The sequence below is a fragment of the Talpa europaea genome (assembly GCF_964194135.1).
Source record: "Talpa europaea genome assembly, chromosome: 4".
Taxonomy (NCBI): domain Eukaryota; kingdom Metazoa; phylum Chordata; class Mammalia; order Eulipotyphla; family Talpidae; genus Talpa; species Talpa europaea.
Window position 1 is genome coordinate 686,923 of NC_140070.1, and position 13,450 is coordinate 700,372.

Here is a 13,450-nt window from a genome sequence, read left to right on the forward strand (position 1 = left end):
CCGTGTGAGCTCGGCACCAGGCCCGGGCAGAGGTGGCCTTACCACTTTTTTTTGTTGCTGCCAGGTTTTATCAAGCCATGCCGCGCCCGCCAGCACGAAGCCCTCCCACCGAGCTCTGCCGTTTCTCCTGCGCCGAGCTTGGGCGCGCTCCAGGCCTGTGTTCCCACCAGGGCGCCCGTCGGCCTCAGGTGGGAGCCTTGAGGATGCTTAGTGACCACAGCAGAGAAAGAACGGGTGTGTGTGTGTGTGCGTGTGTGTGCGCGCGCGTGTGTGCTTACACAACCACAAATCACGGTGTGTGCTTGCACGTGTATTCACGCCGATTTCTTTGTGTATTCACACGTGTAATATGCATGTATTCCCCTGCAATCGCATGCATGTACACACACAAACACGCTTCACATGAGAGAACGCACAGCGGGAGGTTAAGAATCACCACTTGGAAAGACACACATACATTTTTGCTGCCGCTTTTTAGTGTCTGTGGGGTTTCGGCCACTGCGATCCTGAGGCAACTACCGCACTTTCTCCGACAACATTATGTAAATCTCTTCACAGGAAGGGCGGTTGTGAGGATGTGCGCAAAATGCATATGGAATTGATAGCTTCCCGAGCAGGCCCACCCCTGTCCATCTGTCCGTCCATCTGTCCATCCACCCACCGCCTGTCCATCCGCCGACCAGCCCCAGCACGCATGTGCCTTGCAGCGTGACAGTTGTTAGAATGAAGAATGTTGAGACAAACACAACTTGAAAGGGAAGATTCCTTTAGGAGAGCATCTTGCAGAGCTCGGGCGCCCCTCAGACCACCCCCACGGGAACCTGCTTCTGCAGCGCGTGGGAGGCCCCGCGGGGGCACCTGTTCCTGTTTCACCGTGTCCCGGGCTACACAGCCGCGTGTTTTTCAAATGAAAATGGATCCGACACTTTCATCCTCCCCGGCCGCGGCCCCCGGGTGAAGGTCAGCGCAGAGAGTCGGCCCCGGGGGAGGCCAGACGAGGGCGGCCGCGCAAAGTCAGTGTTTTGTGACCAAAATATTTGACTGCCTTTGTGGAGACAAGTCGTCCTTCCCGGGGCTGGATCGCAGCCCCACATGGGACGGAACCTCAGGAACGACAGCGTCTCAGCGCTTCTCAGCGCGGCTGCAGCAGGACTCCAGGCAGCCTCCCCCCGCGCCAGGTGATGCCTGCCGATGTGAAATGAATATCCCCGGCAAGACAGGCATGTCGTTTTCCCTGCAATTTCTTTTAAAAACCTGCCACCCTATGGATAAAGCTTTGTCAACTGCTCAGAGAAAATCCGGTTCCCAGCCGGGGGCTGCCCTGGGCCGCTGAGCGACGTTTGGCCGTGCGGGGCGGGGGCCTCGCGGACGCGCATCAGGCCAGCGACCTTGAACCGCACTGTGGGTGGTATCGACCCGGCGCGGCCGGGATCCCACAGCGCGGGGCCCTCACGCAGAGTCCCGGACAACAACAGCGTCAATGTTGAAACAAACATGTCACCTACGAGAAGCCTGAACGGCTAAAGAGCGGCAACTAACTCACGAACACAAAGCATTTCAAATGATCACCAAGATTCGGGTTATTAAAAGTCAGTGTGCAAGAACTGCCAGTGGGTGTGCAAAAGATCTGAGATAACACTCCAGACACGATGCATACGTGAACCAAAGAGATTTCTTCTAAAAACAAGTGAAGTCTTTCAAAACCAAAGTAGTCAAGCTGGAGCCCAGGAGTTTTCATCCATCCCGAGTATCCCTAACCGGCCGTTTCCTTTGTCAGCAGGGGGGAAGCTCGTACCCATAAGTCCTTCCCGCTGACACGCCGCGGAGCAGGGGCGCCCCCGGGTGAGGGTTGGGGCTCCCTCTGCAGATTATCTCAGGCACCTAGCAGGTGCCTCGGCCCTCCCCCCCCCCCCCCCCCCCCCGCGAGGAAGTCCATCCTCTGACCTCCAGGTGACCTTCTCCTAAACAACAAGTGAACTTGATGGAAAAACAAAGATCTGGTGTTAACAGTTGAGAGCCTCACAAGAGGTGGGGAACAGGAGGTGGGGAACAGGGGGAAACCCGTGAATAAACGCGGTTCATGCACGTTCTGGGCACACGGTCATCTGGCCCTTCAAGTTTATTCTGGCTTCCGGCGGGAATCCGCTGCTGCACGCGGGGTAGTAAACTCACTTCCAGAGTGCCCCCGACGAGAGGGGTTAGTGTGAAATGTGTGAACATGTCCATTAGCTGCGGGGCTGAATTCAGTGACTGAACACGTTAATTACAATAATTCAATTTTTTTGCTTCTGCACTCGCGACGCGGTTTTACATTTCCACGGGTGAATAGTAACTTCCGTAACAGGTGCCTGTTCTGACTTCAGCCTGGACACTGTCACGTCCAGGGCCCAGCCTGACTTTGTTCCCAAGCTCATCACGTCCAGACGGATTTTAAAAGTTTGGGGGATTTTTCCAGTTGAAACCAATGAACTTAAATTAAGAAGTTAAATATCACTCTGGTGATAGTAAACAAATTCTAACTTTATTGAAAGAAAGCAGTGCTGGTTTGAGGATTATAGAAAATTAATTTTTAAAGCCGATTTGGCATTTTATATCTAAATTAAGCTTTCTTGGGCCTCCCCGGTGGCGCAGCGGTTGAGCGCTGGGTTGCGAAGCTGCCCGCGGCCCCTGCAGCGCCGGTTCGATCCCCGGCTGCTCCCCGGCCACCGGAGGAGGCCGCCGCTGCTCCCCTCAGCAGTGTCCTTCGGTCCTTCTGCCTGCTCTGCTCCCCGCTCTGGCTCTGGTGGATTCTCTCACCCTCCCGCACTTCTGACTGAACCCAGTGCATGTATAAATAAATAAATCAATCTTTAAAAAAATAATTAAAAAAAATAAATAAATTAAGCTTTCTTAGTTGTCTTGAATGAAACATCAACATTGTTCCCATTAATTATAAAATTTACTTGACAGTTTCCTCAAAAAAAAAAAAAAATAGAGGGTTAAGAAGGAAATCTGAATCATCAGAAGCATCAGAGTTCTTGTTTTAAATGATTTTACCTATTTTCTGACCATTATCATTGGGGACACATTAGACTTCAAATAGGTACATCTGCATGTTTTATGCGCGATTCTTTGTTATTGAAAGTTTGTATCATCCACTCTTCTTAATAAAATATCGCTGTTTCCTGAAACGGTGCCTTGGTAAGTTACAGTTGTGCCAAGTTCCCTGTGGGGACACGTCCTACTGAACCATCAATTTAGGCTCCAAAGAATGTGTCACCCCTCCAGAAAAGTCCTCTCCTTAAACAGTGTTTAATCTTCTGTTTAGTCTGTGATTCACTTTATTGCTCCAGATATTAAACATTTATTTTCTCTGGGGACCTTCAGTTTAATTGAGAAATATTTTTAAAATTTGAAAATTACATATTGTATGCAATTTTGATTTTGCTGACAAAGCAATTCTAAATTTTATAACTTTTTCTTTTCAAAATAAAGTCTTCTATCTACTTGTAACTATCACACTATATTATAAGGTTACTACCTAAAATATAAATTGTTTAAAAATTCCACATGCATTTAAAATAAAACATTTAATGTAACTATGGTCCTGCGCAGTTTCCAAGTTGCTTTGCATTTTTTAAAAAGATTTATTTATTTATTTATTTATACAAGCACTGGGGACAGTCAGAAGCGCAGGAGGGTGAGAGAATCCACTAGAGCCAGAGCAGGAGGCAGAACAGGCAGACTGACGAGGTACACTGCTGAGGGGAGCAGCGGGCAGCCGAGAGGTCTGTTGCGCCATGTGGGTCCCTCGCTGGTGGCTGGGGATGGAACCGGCGCTGCAGAGGCTGCGGGCAGCTTCGCAACCCAGTGCTCAACCGCTGCGCCACCAGGGAGGCCCAGTTTTGCATTTTTTTAATAACTCAGAAATGCTTGCCCAACAGAGACAGTCTTGCCACTGCTTTCTTATGTGATCACAACACCCGTAATTCAACAATGGCCTGGAAGGACCCCATAGAATCATTCGCTTCACAGTCTCAAAACCAGCAGCATTTCAACACCATTTTCTACGGACGGCCAGTGACTGCTCAAGCACCAAGTGGTGGGGGGGGGGGGGCGTGGGTGTTTGCCCAGGTCTCTGCAGTGTCCAGGCATCCCAGGACAGACACCTCAGGTGCTGGCTGCCAGTGGGGCGCCCTTGGGTGGGGGTGGGGCTGGGTGAAGGTCAGTGAAGGTCAGCCAAGGCTGGTTTCTAGGCAGCCACAGACCGGCCAGCTCTGCAAGCTACTTGCATCCTTTAATCTTAGCTCAGCATCGACCTTTCCAAACCAAATCAGGCCCTGGTGACCAGACGGGCTTAGAAGTGGCCGAGTGGCAGACTCTGGCCGGCAGTGCCCCCGGCCTGAGGACCCGGCTGGGAACGCAGGTTACATGTGGCGTCTGGCACACGGTGTGCGTGGGTCAGGGCACAGGTGGGGCGTTTACGGTTGGGGCAGCCAGGACAATCCATCTATTTCCCCACGATCATGTAGCAAAGGTTGGTGCACAAACCACACAGGGTCTTATCTTCCTACAAAGAACCGCTCTTCCCTCGCACGGGGCATCAAATGGGTCCCCGTGGGAGAGCTCTGTGCTGTCATGGGCCTGGCCTGGCCTCACCACAGAAGCTTCCCAGCCGGCGGAGCTTATGTCAACAAACAAGAGCGAAGCCATGACACAGGCGCGTGAGGCTCAAGCCCAGCAGAGGGCGCCGCGCAGCCACGGGGTACAGCCTGCACCGTGGCTGTCCCGGGACACAATCTGAGCTCATCAACCTCTTAAAATTTCCACCCCAAAGTTGTCCAGTCACGTGATCAGGGTCCAAAGGCATCTAGCCTGAAAGTGACGAAGCGCAGAACGACACGTAGCCGAGGCCTTGAGCAGCCACGGTGAAGCCAAAGCCATTTTCGCCATTAAAATGTCAGTTCCCGCCGCGGCCTTCCGGGATTCCCCTCACCAGGCCCCGTTGCCTGTGCCGCCCAACGCAATTTTAACAAAGCAGAGAAAACAATCTGCTTCTGCAGTAACATGAAGTCTCCAGAAAAAGGGGAAATCGGCTAATCAGCATCCAAAACTTCTTTACTGATGTCAAAAAGCAACGCAGCTTTTCCCAATCAACCAGAACTTAACCGAAAAGGCAACGCTGGACACTCGGAGCTGCCAGGCCAGGCTCAGCCCGACGGTCGCGCTCCCCGCGATCGGCCACACAGTCCCCGGATCCCCTGCCCCGCGGGGCCTCCTACCTTCATACAGAGCCTTGAAGCCTTGGGCGCTCACGGCGAAGTCGGTGGTGAACCAGAGGGTGAGGATGGAGCCGGTGCTCACGATGGGCGACGGCAGCTGGAACCCCGACAGCCTGCGCCCCAAAGAGAGGAACAAAGTTAGGAGCGAGGACCTGCCAACGAGCATCCCCCAGCCCGCCTGGACCCTCAACAGCCCGGTGACCCCACCGGGGATGGGGAGACTGGGGCGAGGCTCGCCTGCCCCGCCCCCAGGCGACCCCGCTCCCCGCAGGCCCGCAGAGCCAATTGTGGCTGCTCTGGAGAATCACGGTCACCGTGGGGGACAGGTCAGAGCCCACCCCAACCTCGCAGGCCCAGCAGAGCAATGTTAACATTTGCCTGGAAGACAAGTCTTTGGGCGTCTAAGAGACGCTTTCCACTGATCACCGGGGCTGAGAGGAGGCAGAGACTTGAACAAGGCTAGTCAGGACCCTGAGGGGTGGCGCTGCAAACGCGGCCTCCGGTCAAGCACCATCCTCTCTGGAGCAAGACCGGAGCTGCTCCCCACAGACCCCCGTCCCTGGCAGTGCCCGAAGTCTCCCTGCAGCATCCTGCAGCGCTTTGAACACAGCCGCCACACGCGGAGCTCCCTGCGCTCACCCCGGAGACAGCAGGTGCGGACTCAGGACCGCGGGTGCTGGGCGCAGAGTCGCGGCTCCCACCTGCCCCGCGAACTCAAGCGCCGACCCCACAGCTGCCAGAGGACAAGGCTGCAGCCGCAGCGCGGGAGGCGACAGGTCAGTGCGGGCAGCCCCGCGGGCGAGCCACATGTGCGGATTCACCTGCTCAGTCTGAGCAGACATTTCGGATCCTTCGGGTTTCGTTTGTCAACGTCAGCCTGGCCCTGGCGGCCGCCCTCTGCTCCCAGACCCCATGTCGTAGAAACCCATTTTAAAGTCAGTCCCTTTTCCAAGGGAGTCACACAGGCCCGGCCAGGGCTGTGTCCGTGGGGTGCTGTTCCCCTCCGAGGATTCCTCCCTTGCTGGCGCCGCGGCCCCTTCACCCGCCGCGGGGGGCTCTGAGGATCCGAGGGGGCCCAGCACAGCTGCCGTTGCTTGTGTGGGTGCGTGCTGGCAGCCTCTCCGAGCGCGAGCCTAAGGCTTCCACCAGCAAAAACAGAGTGACACGAGGGACAGCGGCATCGTCGACCGCCCTGTCCTTCCTGGGCAGTGTACGTTCCAAGCCGTGACATTAACTGTGCAAACGCCGTGGCCAGAGTCTCAGAAAACCGGAACACTAGGCATGTGTAGGCTGACCCGCGGGGCGTAGATGTGAACGCAAAGCTCGTTGGGTCTCTGCATTCCCTGCATGAAGCCGACGGAGCTTTGGCTGCATTTAGGGGCCCTGGGGTGCTGAGGCCGCCGGCGCAGCCGGTGCAGGACGGACCCTCTGGAGAGAGTAGAGGGCTACGTCTTCCCCAACAGAAGCTGGAGGAGACCCCAGACCATGACTAGAGCCCGCTGGTCCCAGACAGCCCTGCTCCCGAGCTCCCGGCCTCCTGGCCTGCAGGCCCAGCTGGTCCGCCTGCTCCCTCCCACCTGCCTTCTTGATTTCTGTCTCTCCAGCCGTCACCTCCCCACCAGGCTTGCTTATGGCTGGTGGGAGCTTCACCTTCTCTGCCGTTACTCTCGCCTGCGTCAGCCTCTTCCTTCGGCCTCCTGAGGACCTGAATCCCCTCGGTCCTCCTGCTGGGTGAGCAGTGAACTGCTCCAGGCTCTCCGCTCACACGGGGCCGGAGGCCTGGCCCGTGGGGAGAGGCCCTGCTGCGGGTGGCCCACCAGGGGCACTGGCCATGTTGGTCAGCGCCGGGGACAGACCCTGCTCCCGACAGGGGCCCGAGGGTGGACACACTCTTCTAGCACAGAAATCGGCACATGCACAGGCCACCAGCAGGCCGCTGGCAGGACATGGCCAGCACGCTGGAGCACTGGGCCCGACGGAGCCGTCCGGGGCACCTCCACACCCAGGGACGTGCCATGACAGTGGCCTCGCTGCCCCGCGGGTGCCCGGGGAAGAGCAAAGTTGCCCCGAACCAGACAGGCTTTGGGAGAGGATCCTCACCAGAGCTCAGCTGTGGCCCAGACCCCTGCCTTCTCGTCCCGGCCGGGAGGAACGCGTGGTCTGGGTTAAGCTGCCAGTCTCCGGGGTTCCGTTATGGGGCCCGTGAGGGGAGAGACAGGCCGATGCCAACCAGACAAGACGGAGCAAGAAAACCACAGCCCAGCGTCCTTCACAACCACAGCTGCAGCGGGCCTCCCCCGAGCAGGGGAGAGAGGAGAGGTGAACAGCAGGATTTATCAGAGCGATCAAGTGTTCGTCCAGGGATGGGAATGTTCAGTGTTCAATCCCTGATAATCAATCAAAGGAACATGCCATGATAACAGGTTATGAAAAACTGCAGATCGTAATAATCCATGCAGGAAAAAAGCATTTGACAAAATCAGGCATCTAATCATGAAGAAAACTCAGTGAAATAAAAAGGGATGAGAAATTCCCTGAATGAACAGAGTATCTACAAAAAAACAAAGCCAACCAAAACCCAAAGCCCACGGTGGACACAGACGTCCACAGGCGAAAGGGTCTCTGCTCTCACACTCTTACCCCAGACGGCGCTGGGCAATGTAGCCGGAAATGAAGCCAAGACAAGGAAAACAGGATACAGACAATAAAAAAAAGAAACAAAACTTCCCCCCTTTCAGATCACACAGTTGATACGTAGATTATGTGAAATAAAATAAAAATCTTAGCACTGACTTTGGCGACCAGCAAGACGCGACCTGACTCTGCGTCCCGAGCTGGACGGCCACCTGGGAGAGCCGAGCCCTCGCGTGCCCAGAGCGCCGGCCGAACACCATCCGGGAGCGACGCAGCTCCGAGCAACAGGTAGGACACGTCTGTGCCAGTGACTGGAAGACAGCCCTGAACAGGTGTCAGTTTTCCTCAAATTCATGTGTTGGCTTAGCGCAGTTTGCATCAAAATCCCCGCAGGATTCTTCTGCAGGCGTGGAAAGTCTCCTGCAACGGGCGTGGGCGCTCACAGAGGGGACCTGCTGACTCTGAAAATGAGTAGAACAGGAGTCGTCAGTTTACCCGTCTCCAAGGCGGGCAGCTGCGGCGGCCAGTCCTCTGGCAGGACAGACCCAGCTCGGCAGTCAGAGCAGAGGCCTGGGCACCCGCCACAGGGAGAAGCCACTGGTTCTCACAAGTCCGAGGGCATCTCAGCGAGGAGAGAGTCTTCCCCAGGTGCAGCCGGAACATCGGGGTGTCCGGGGGCAAAAACAAAACGCGCCGAGGAAACAAGACTAACCCGCTCCCCTCTTACTAGTCAACGTGAACAGCACAGAGACGTCAAGTGCGAAACTGTACAATTTTCAGAAAACAGTAACGTAAAGGGGAATCTTTCGGACCTAGGGCAGTGCCAGGATAGGGCACTGAGCAGGTTTTCTAGGATCTGAGCAGACCGGGCGGGCGGAGGAGCGTCCTGGCGCCCTCGGTGGCTTTCTCAGGCTTTTATTGAGCTTTACATGTAGCTCGGCACCAGGTACACGGCAGGCAGGGGTGCCGGAGGCCGAGAGGCCCCGGCAAGGCTTCACTCTGGGCTTCTCTGGCTTCTTTCTCCCCTTCTGTCTCCTGCCTCTTTTCCTGCTTCTGCCGCTTCTCTTGGTGACTCTCTCTGTCCTCCTCGCGTGGCCCCCAGCAGCCAACACGCCCTCAGCTGTAAGCCCTCAGCTTATAGGAGTGTGTCACCTGCAGGTGCCCATCAGGCAGGCGATCCTAATGGAGGGAGGGCAGAAAAGCCTGAAAACCATTTACCCTACGCCTGGGCCGAAGGCTCCGCCGGCGCACACCGAAAGCACAATCCATGAGAGAGAAAACTGACGTCTCCGCTGCACAAAGACCGAGGCCTTCTGCTCCGCAGGCCCTGGTGGGGGGTGAGGAGATGCTCTAGGCAGAAAATGCAAATCGCTTATCTGGCAAAGGACAGGCTTCTCGAACACACAAAGTACCCTGAAGACTCAACAGCCAAAGAACGAACAGTTCAATTAGAAAGCAGACAGAAGACAGACAGAGGGGTTTCAGCTAGAAGGATGTCCACACGGCAACAAGCACGCGAACGGACCTTCATCCTCGGTCGCCGGGGAATGTAAATCCAGCCCAGGCGGGACCAGGCCTGCACACCTGCCAAGAGGGACTGAGATAACGCAGGGGCACGCGGGAAGCTAGGACGAGGGGAACCGGCTGCTGGGGAGTGCCGCTCGGAAGGTTCTGGAAGCCCTAAACCAGCAGCCCCACCGGTCCAGCGAATCTCTCCTGGACACGTGCCCCAAACCAAGGCTGGGCCTGAACACAAATACCTAACCCCGGTCGTTGTGCCTTCGAGTCCGGCTGAAGGAGAAAATACTTGTTTTCTTTACTTAAATTTTCTTTTACTGCAGCGACAGGGAGCCCCGCGGGCGGCGGGCAGAGGCTGGGGTGCCTGGGGTGGTCCCGGGGCGGGCGTCCCGAGCAAACCCCACTTGCTGCTCCCAGTGACCGCGGGTGGACGGAGCCCGCGTCCTCCGAGGACGCAGGTTGCTCGTGGCTCGCGCGGCGGCTGCACTGACAGTGGCCGGATCCAGAGAACAACCAGGGGGGAACCCGAGGGCGTCCATCTGAGCAGGTTCCACTTTTCAGTGTTCTTGAAGTGGCGGGGTTTTCGAAAAGCAAACGAGACTTCATGCGGCCAGGAGTACCGAAGGGCTGAGGCAGGAGGGCGCGGGACGCAGGGAGGGCAGCGCCGTGGGTGGGCACGGCCGTGCGGGTCGGGGGGACCACCACGTGGCTTTCATCCACCGAACCCCAGGGTCCCGGGAGAGCTGCACACAGAACCTCATTTCTCAGAGCTGCGCGCGCACCTGCAGGTCTTTCACATTCAAGAGATCAACAAAACAACAGGTTGGAGGACTTGAGGCTGCGGGGCGCCTAGGACAGTCCACAGAGAAGAAAACCCAAGTGCAAGACGTGCCCCGCTGGACAGAACTCACGATTACCAGCTCCCCGCGGGCCTGGCGCCTCCAGCTCTACCCACCTGCGCGGCGTCTGGCAACCGGCCGACCCGGACAGCTCGCCCTGGGGGCCGGCGGGCGAAGGGCTGCGCTCCGGGACTCACCCGCCTCAGGGCCAAGGAAGCCATGGGCGGCTCTGGGGGCCCAGTGCCCTCTAGGCCCTCTGTGGTTCCCCTGACCCCCGACACGCCGCAGGACCCTCTCCAAGGGCTGAGCCTTGCAGGGAGAGCGGTGTGGGGCGGGGCCTGGGAAGGGGCAGGAGCCCGCCCAGCCTCAGGGGAAACCCGGCCCGCAGCCAGCTGTCCCGCAGGCCCCGCGCTGGGTCTGCCCTGGAGCAGCCACCCCGCACAGCCTGAGACGGGGGAGGCAGAGACGGGGGAGGCAGAGCCGCGCCCAGGACAGGGAGGGCCGGGAGGGCGCGGGGGAGGGCGCAGCGGCTCCGCGTCCCCACGCGTGTTCACGGGCCAGAGACGCCCGTTTTAGGAGTCAGTGGTTTTATTCCGTCATCTCCTGAGAAATCACGAGGATGAACCGCACCTCAGAAATACATCCAGAAGAATGTGCTCTGTGCCGTCCGCCAGGATACGCCAGGCGCGAGCACCAGGGCAGGAATCCTGACCTTAGAGGCGGGAAACAGCGGAGCAGGACAGACCAGCGCAAGCGCCGCGGCAGGAGACCCGGCCCGGGCACAGTCCGTGTCGCGGGCCTGCCCGGGGGCGGCGCGGCGGGGGCAGCGAGGGGCCGGCTAAGCTGCGGAGAGCGCACACCCCGCCGGCCGCGCGTGGATGATTTTAAATGTCAACTATCTTTAAAACTACAGTTTAGTTAAAATGTCAAGTGACTATTCTAAGCAAATGAGGAGAAAAGTTCTGAGTTAAATCGCTTCAGCCGTGAGCACCACTGCTCGAAAGGAAACCTCTCGAAGACCCGGTGAGGCCAAACTCGCCTTCAGTCACCCCTGGAGAACGTCGCACTTCACAGCACAAGCCAGCACGGAGATCCTTGCAACGCAGCTTATTAAAAAGCTGCCCTGACACTAGGCGTGAGCTACCCCAACAGCACGATTTACCCAATGTTTTACCAATTAAATTCATTATCTCAGAAAACACCTAAGGAAGCCATTGCGTAGGGCTGTGAGCGCTGTCAAGGCTAAGAAATAACACCCCCCACCCCCCCAGCTGCTGGTCCTTGTGGAGCCCGCCCTGCCCCACGGGGCTTCTCCGGTGTGTCCGCTGCCTGGGGGGCTTCCTGAATTCACACCTCCTGCTGGGAACTTACAGATGGGTGGTGCCTGGATGGGTGGGTGGTTGGGTGCGTGGGTGAGTGGATGGGTGGGTGTAGGGTAAAGAAAATGTCAGGCTTTTCTGCCCTCCCGCCATCAGGATAGATGATGGATCCTGCGGTCCTGAACGCATGCCTGATAGCGGCACCTGGAGCAGGGGGTGGGCCTAGGTAGATGGGATTCACCTGGGCTGAGACTGGGCTTTCAAGGGCGGCATCACGGGGACGCCAGGAGCAGCAGTAGAAGCCGAAGCAGAAGCCGAAAGAGAAGCCGAGAAGCAGCAGAACGAACGCCTGAGAGCCCAGATAGAGTGAAGGCTTGCTGGGGGCCTGGGAGGCCTGCCAGCCTCCCGGGCCCCCAGCCAGCACCCCTGCCTGCCATATGCCTGGTGAACCCCAATAAAAAACCTGCAAAACTACTGAGGACTCTGACTCCTCCTTTACCCGGTCTGCATGGGATCAGAAAACCTGCCCTGTGTCCATTCCTGCTGTAAAGGCCGGACTTGGACACGGTGCAGGTTTTCTGATCCCATGCAGACCGGGTAAAGAAGGAGTCAGAGTCCTCAGTAGTTTTGCAGGTCTTTTATTTGGGGTTCACCAGGCATATGGCAGGCAGGGGTGCTGGCTGGGGGGCTGGGAGGCTAGCAGGCCTCCCAGCCCCCAGCAAGTCTTCACTCTTTCTGGGCTCTCTGGAGTTAGTTCTGCTGCTTCTCGGCTTCGGCTTCTCCTTCAGATTCTGCTGCTGCTGCTGCTGGTGCTGCTGCTGGCGTCCCCCCGTGACGCCGCCCCTAAAAGCACAGTCTTAGCTCAGCTGAATCCCATCTACCTATGCCCACACCCTATTCCAGGTGCCCACCATCAGGCATGCATTCAGGACAAGGATCCATATCATCTATCCTGATGGCGGAAGGGCAGAAAAGCCTGACATTTTCTTTACCCTACACCTGCCTTTACAGTGGGGGTGGGTGGATGGTTGAGTGGGGTGAGTGGGTGGGTGGAGGGATGGACGGGTGGAGGGATGGATGGTGGATGGTAATTGTAGGGTAAAGAAAATGTCAGGCTTTTCTGCCCTCCCGGCATCAGGATAGATGGTGGATCCCTGCGGTCCTGAACGCATGCCTGATAGCGGCACCTGGAATAGGGGGTGGGCCTAGGGAGATGGGATTCACCTGGGCTGAGACTGGGCTTTTAAGGGCGGCGTCACGGGGACGCCAGCAGAAGCTGTAGGAGAAGCCAAGAACAGAGAAGCAGAGGGAAGGCCAGAGAGCCCAGAAAGAGTGAAGACTTGCTGGGGGTTGGGAGGCCTGGCAGCCTCCCGGCCCCCCAGCACCCCTGCCTGCCGTGTACCTGGTAATCCCAATAAAAACCTGCAAAACCCCTGATGGCTCTGACTCCTCCTTCACCCGGTCTGCATGGGATCAGAAGACCTGCTCGGTGGTCATTCCTGACCCTACAGGAATCAAGCCCCGGCACCTGCTGTGACTCACACCTTCCCTTCCTGAGAAGCTGACATCACGAAGACTCGGGCCTCACTGAGACGCACCCACACTCACATCCTGTCACCGCGGGGCTGCCTCTCCCCGGAATCCTGGGGAACGGCACTCATCTATGTGGATTCAGGGTACTCCGTAGATCTTAGTGTGCACTAAACAAATGTCCTCCTGAGGGATTTCACTCTCTACTAAACACTATTCTCTAATAAGAGCGCCGCTGGGAAAAAAAAAATCGCCCAGATCGCATTCTAAACAAATTTGCCAAGAATTAATTCTACTGATCCTCTTTTCTATCACGGCATCAAGTTATTTTGAGAAGGTTATTTCATAA

General features: G+C 57.0%; 1 protein-coding gene across 1 annotated transcript in view; it reads right to left on the reverse strand.

The window, feature by feature from the left end:
- Window positions 1–13,450, reverse strand: part of CSMD1 (CUB and Sushi multiple domains 1) — a gene marked incomplete at both ends in the record, with an annotated part of 639,423 nt that overhangs the window by 322,687 nt on the left and 303,286 nt on the right. Inside the window, one exon of the mRNA XM_084232118.1 lies at window positions 5,262–5,374. Within this exon, the coding sequence (XP_084088244.1) occupies window positions 5,262–5,374 (113 nt within the window). The remainder of the gene's footprint in view (window positions 1–5,261; window positions 5,375–13,450) is intronic.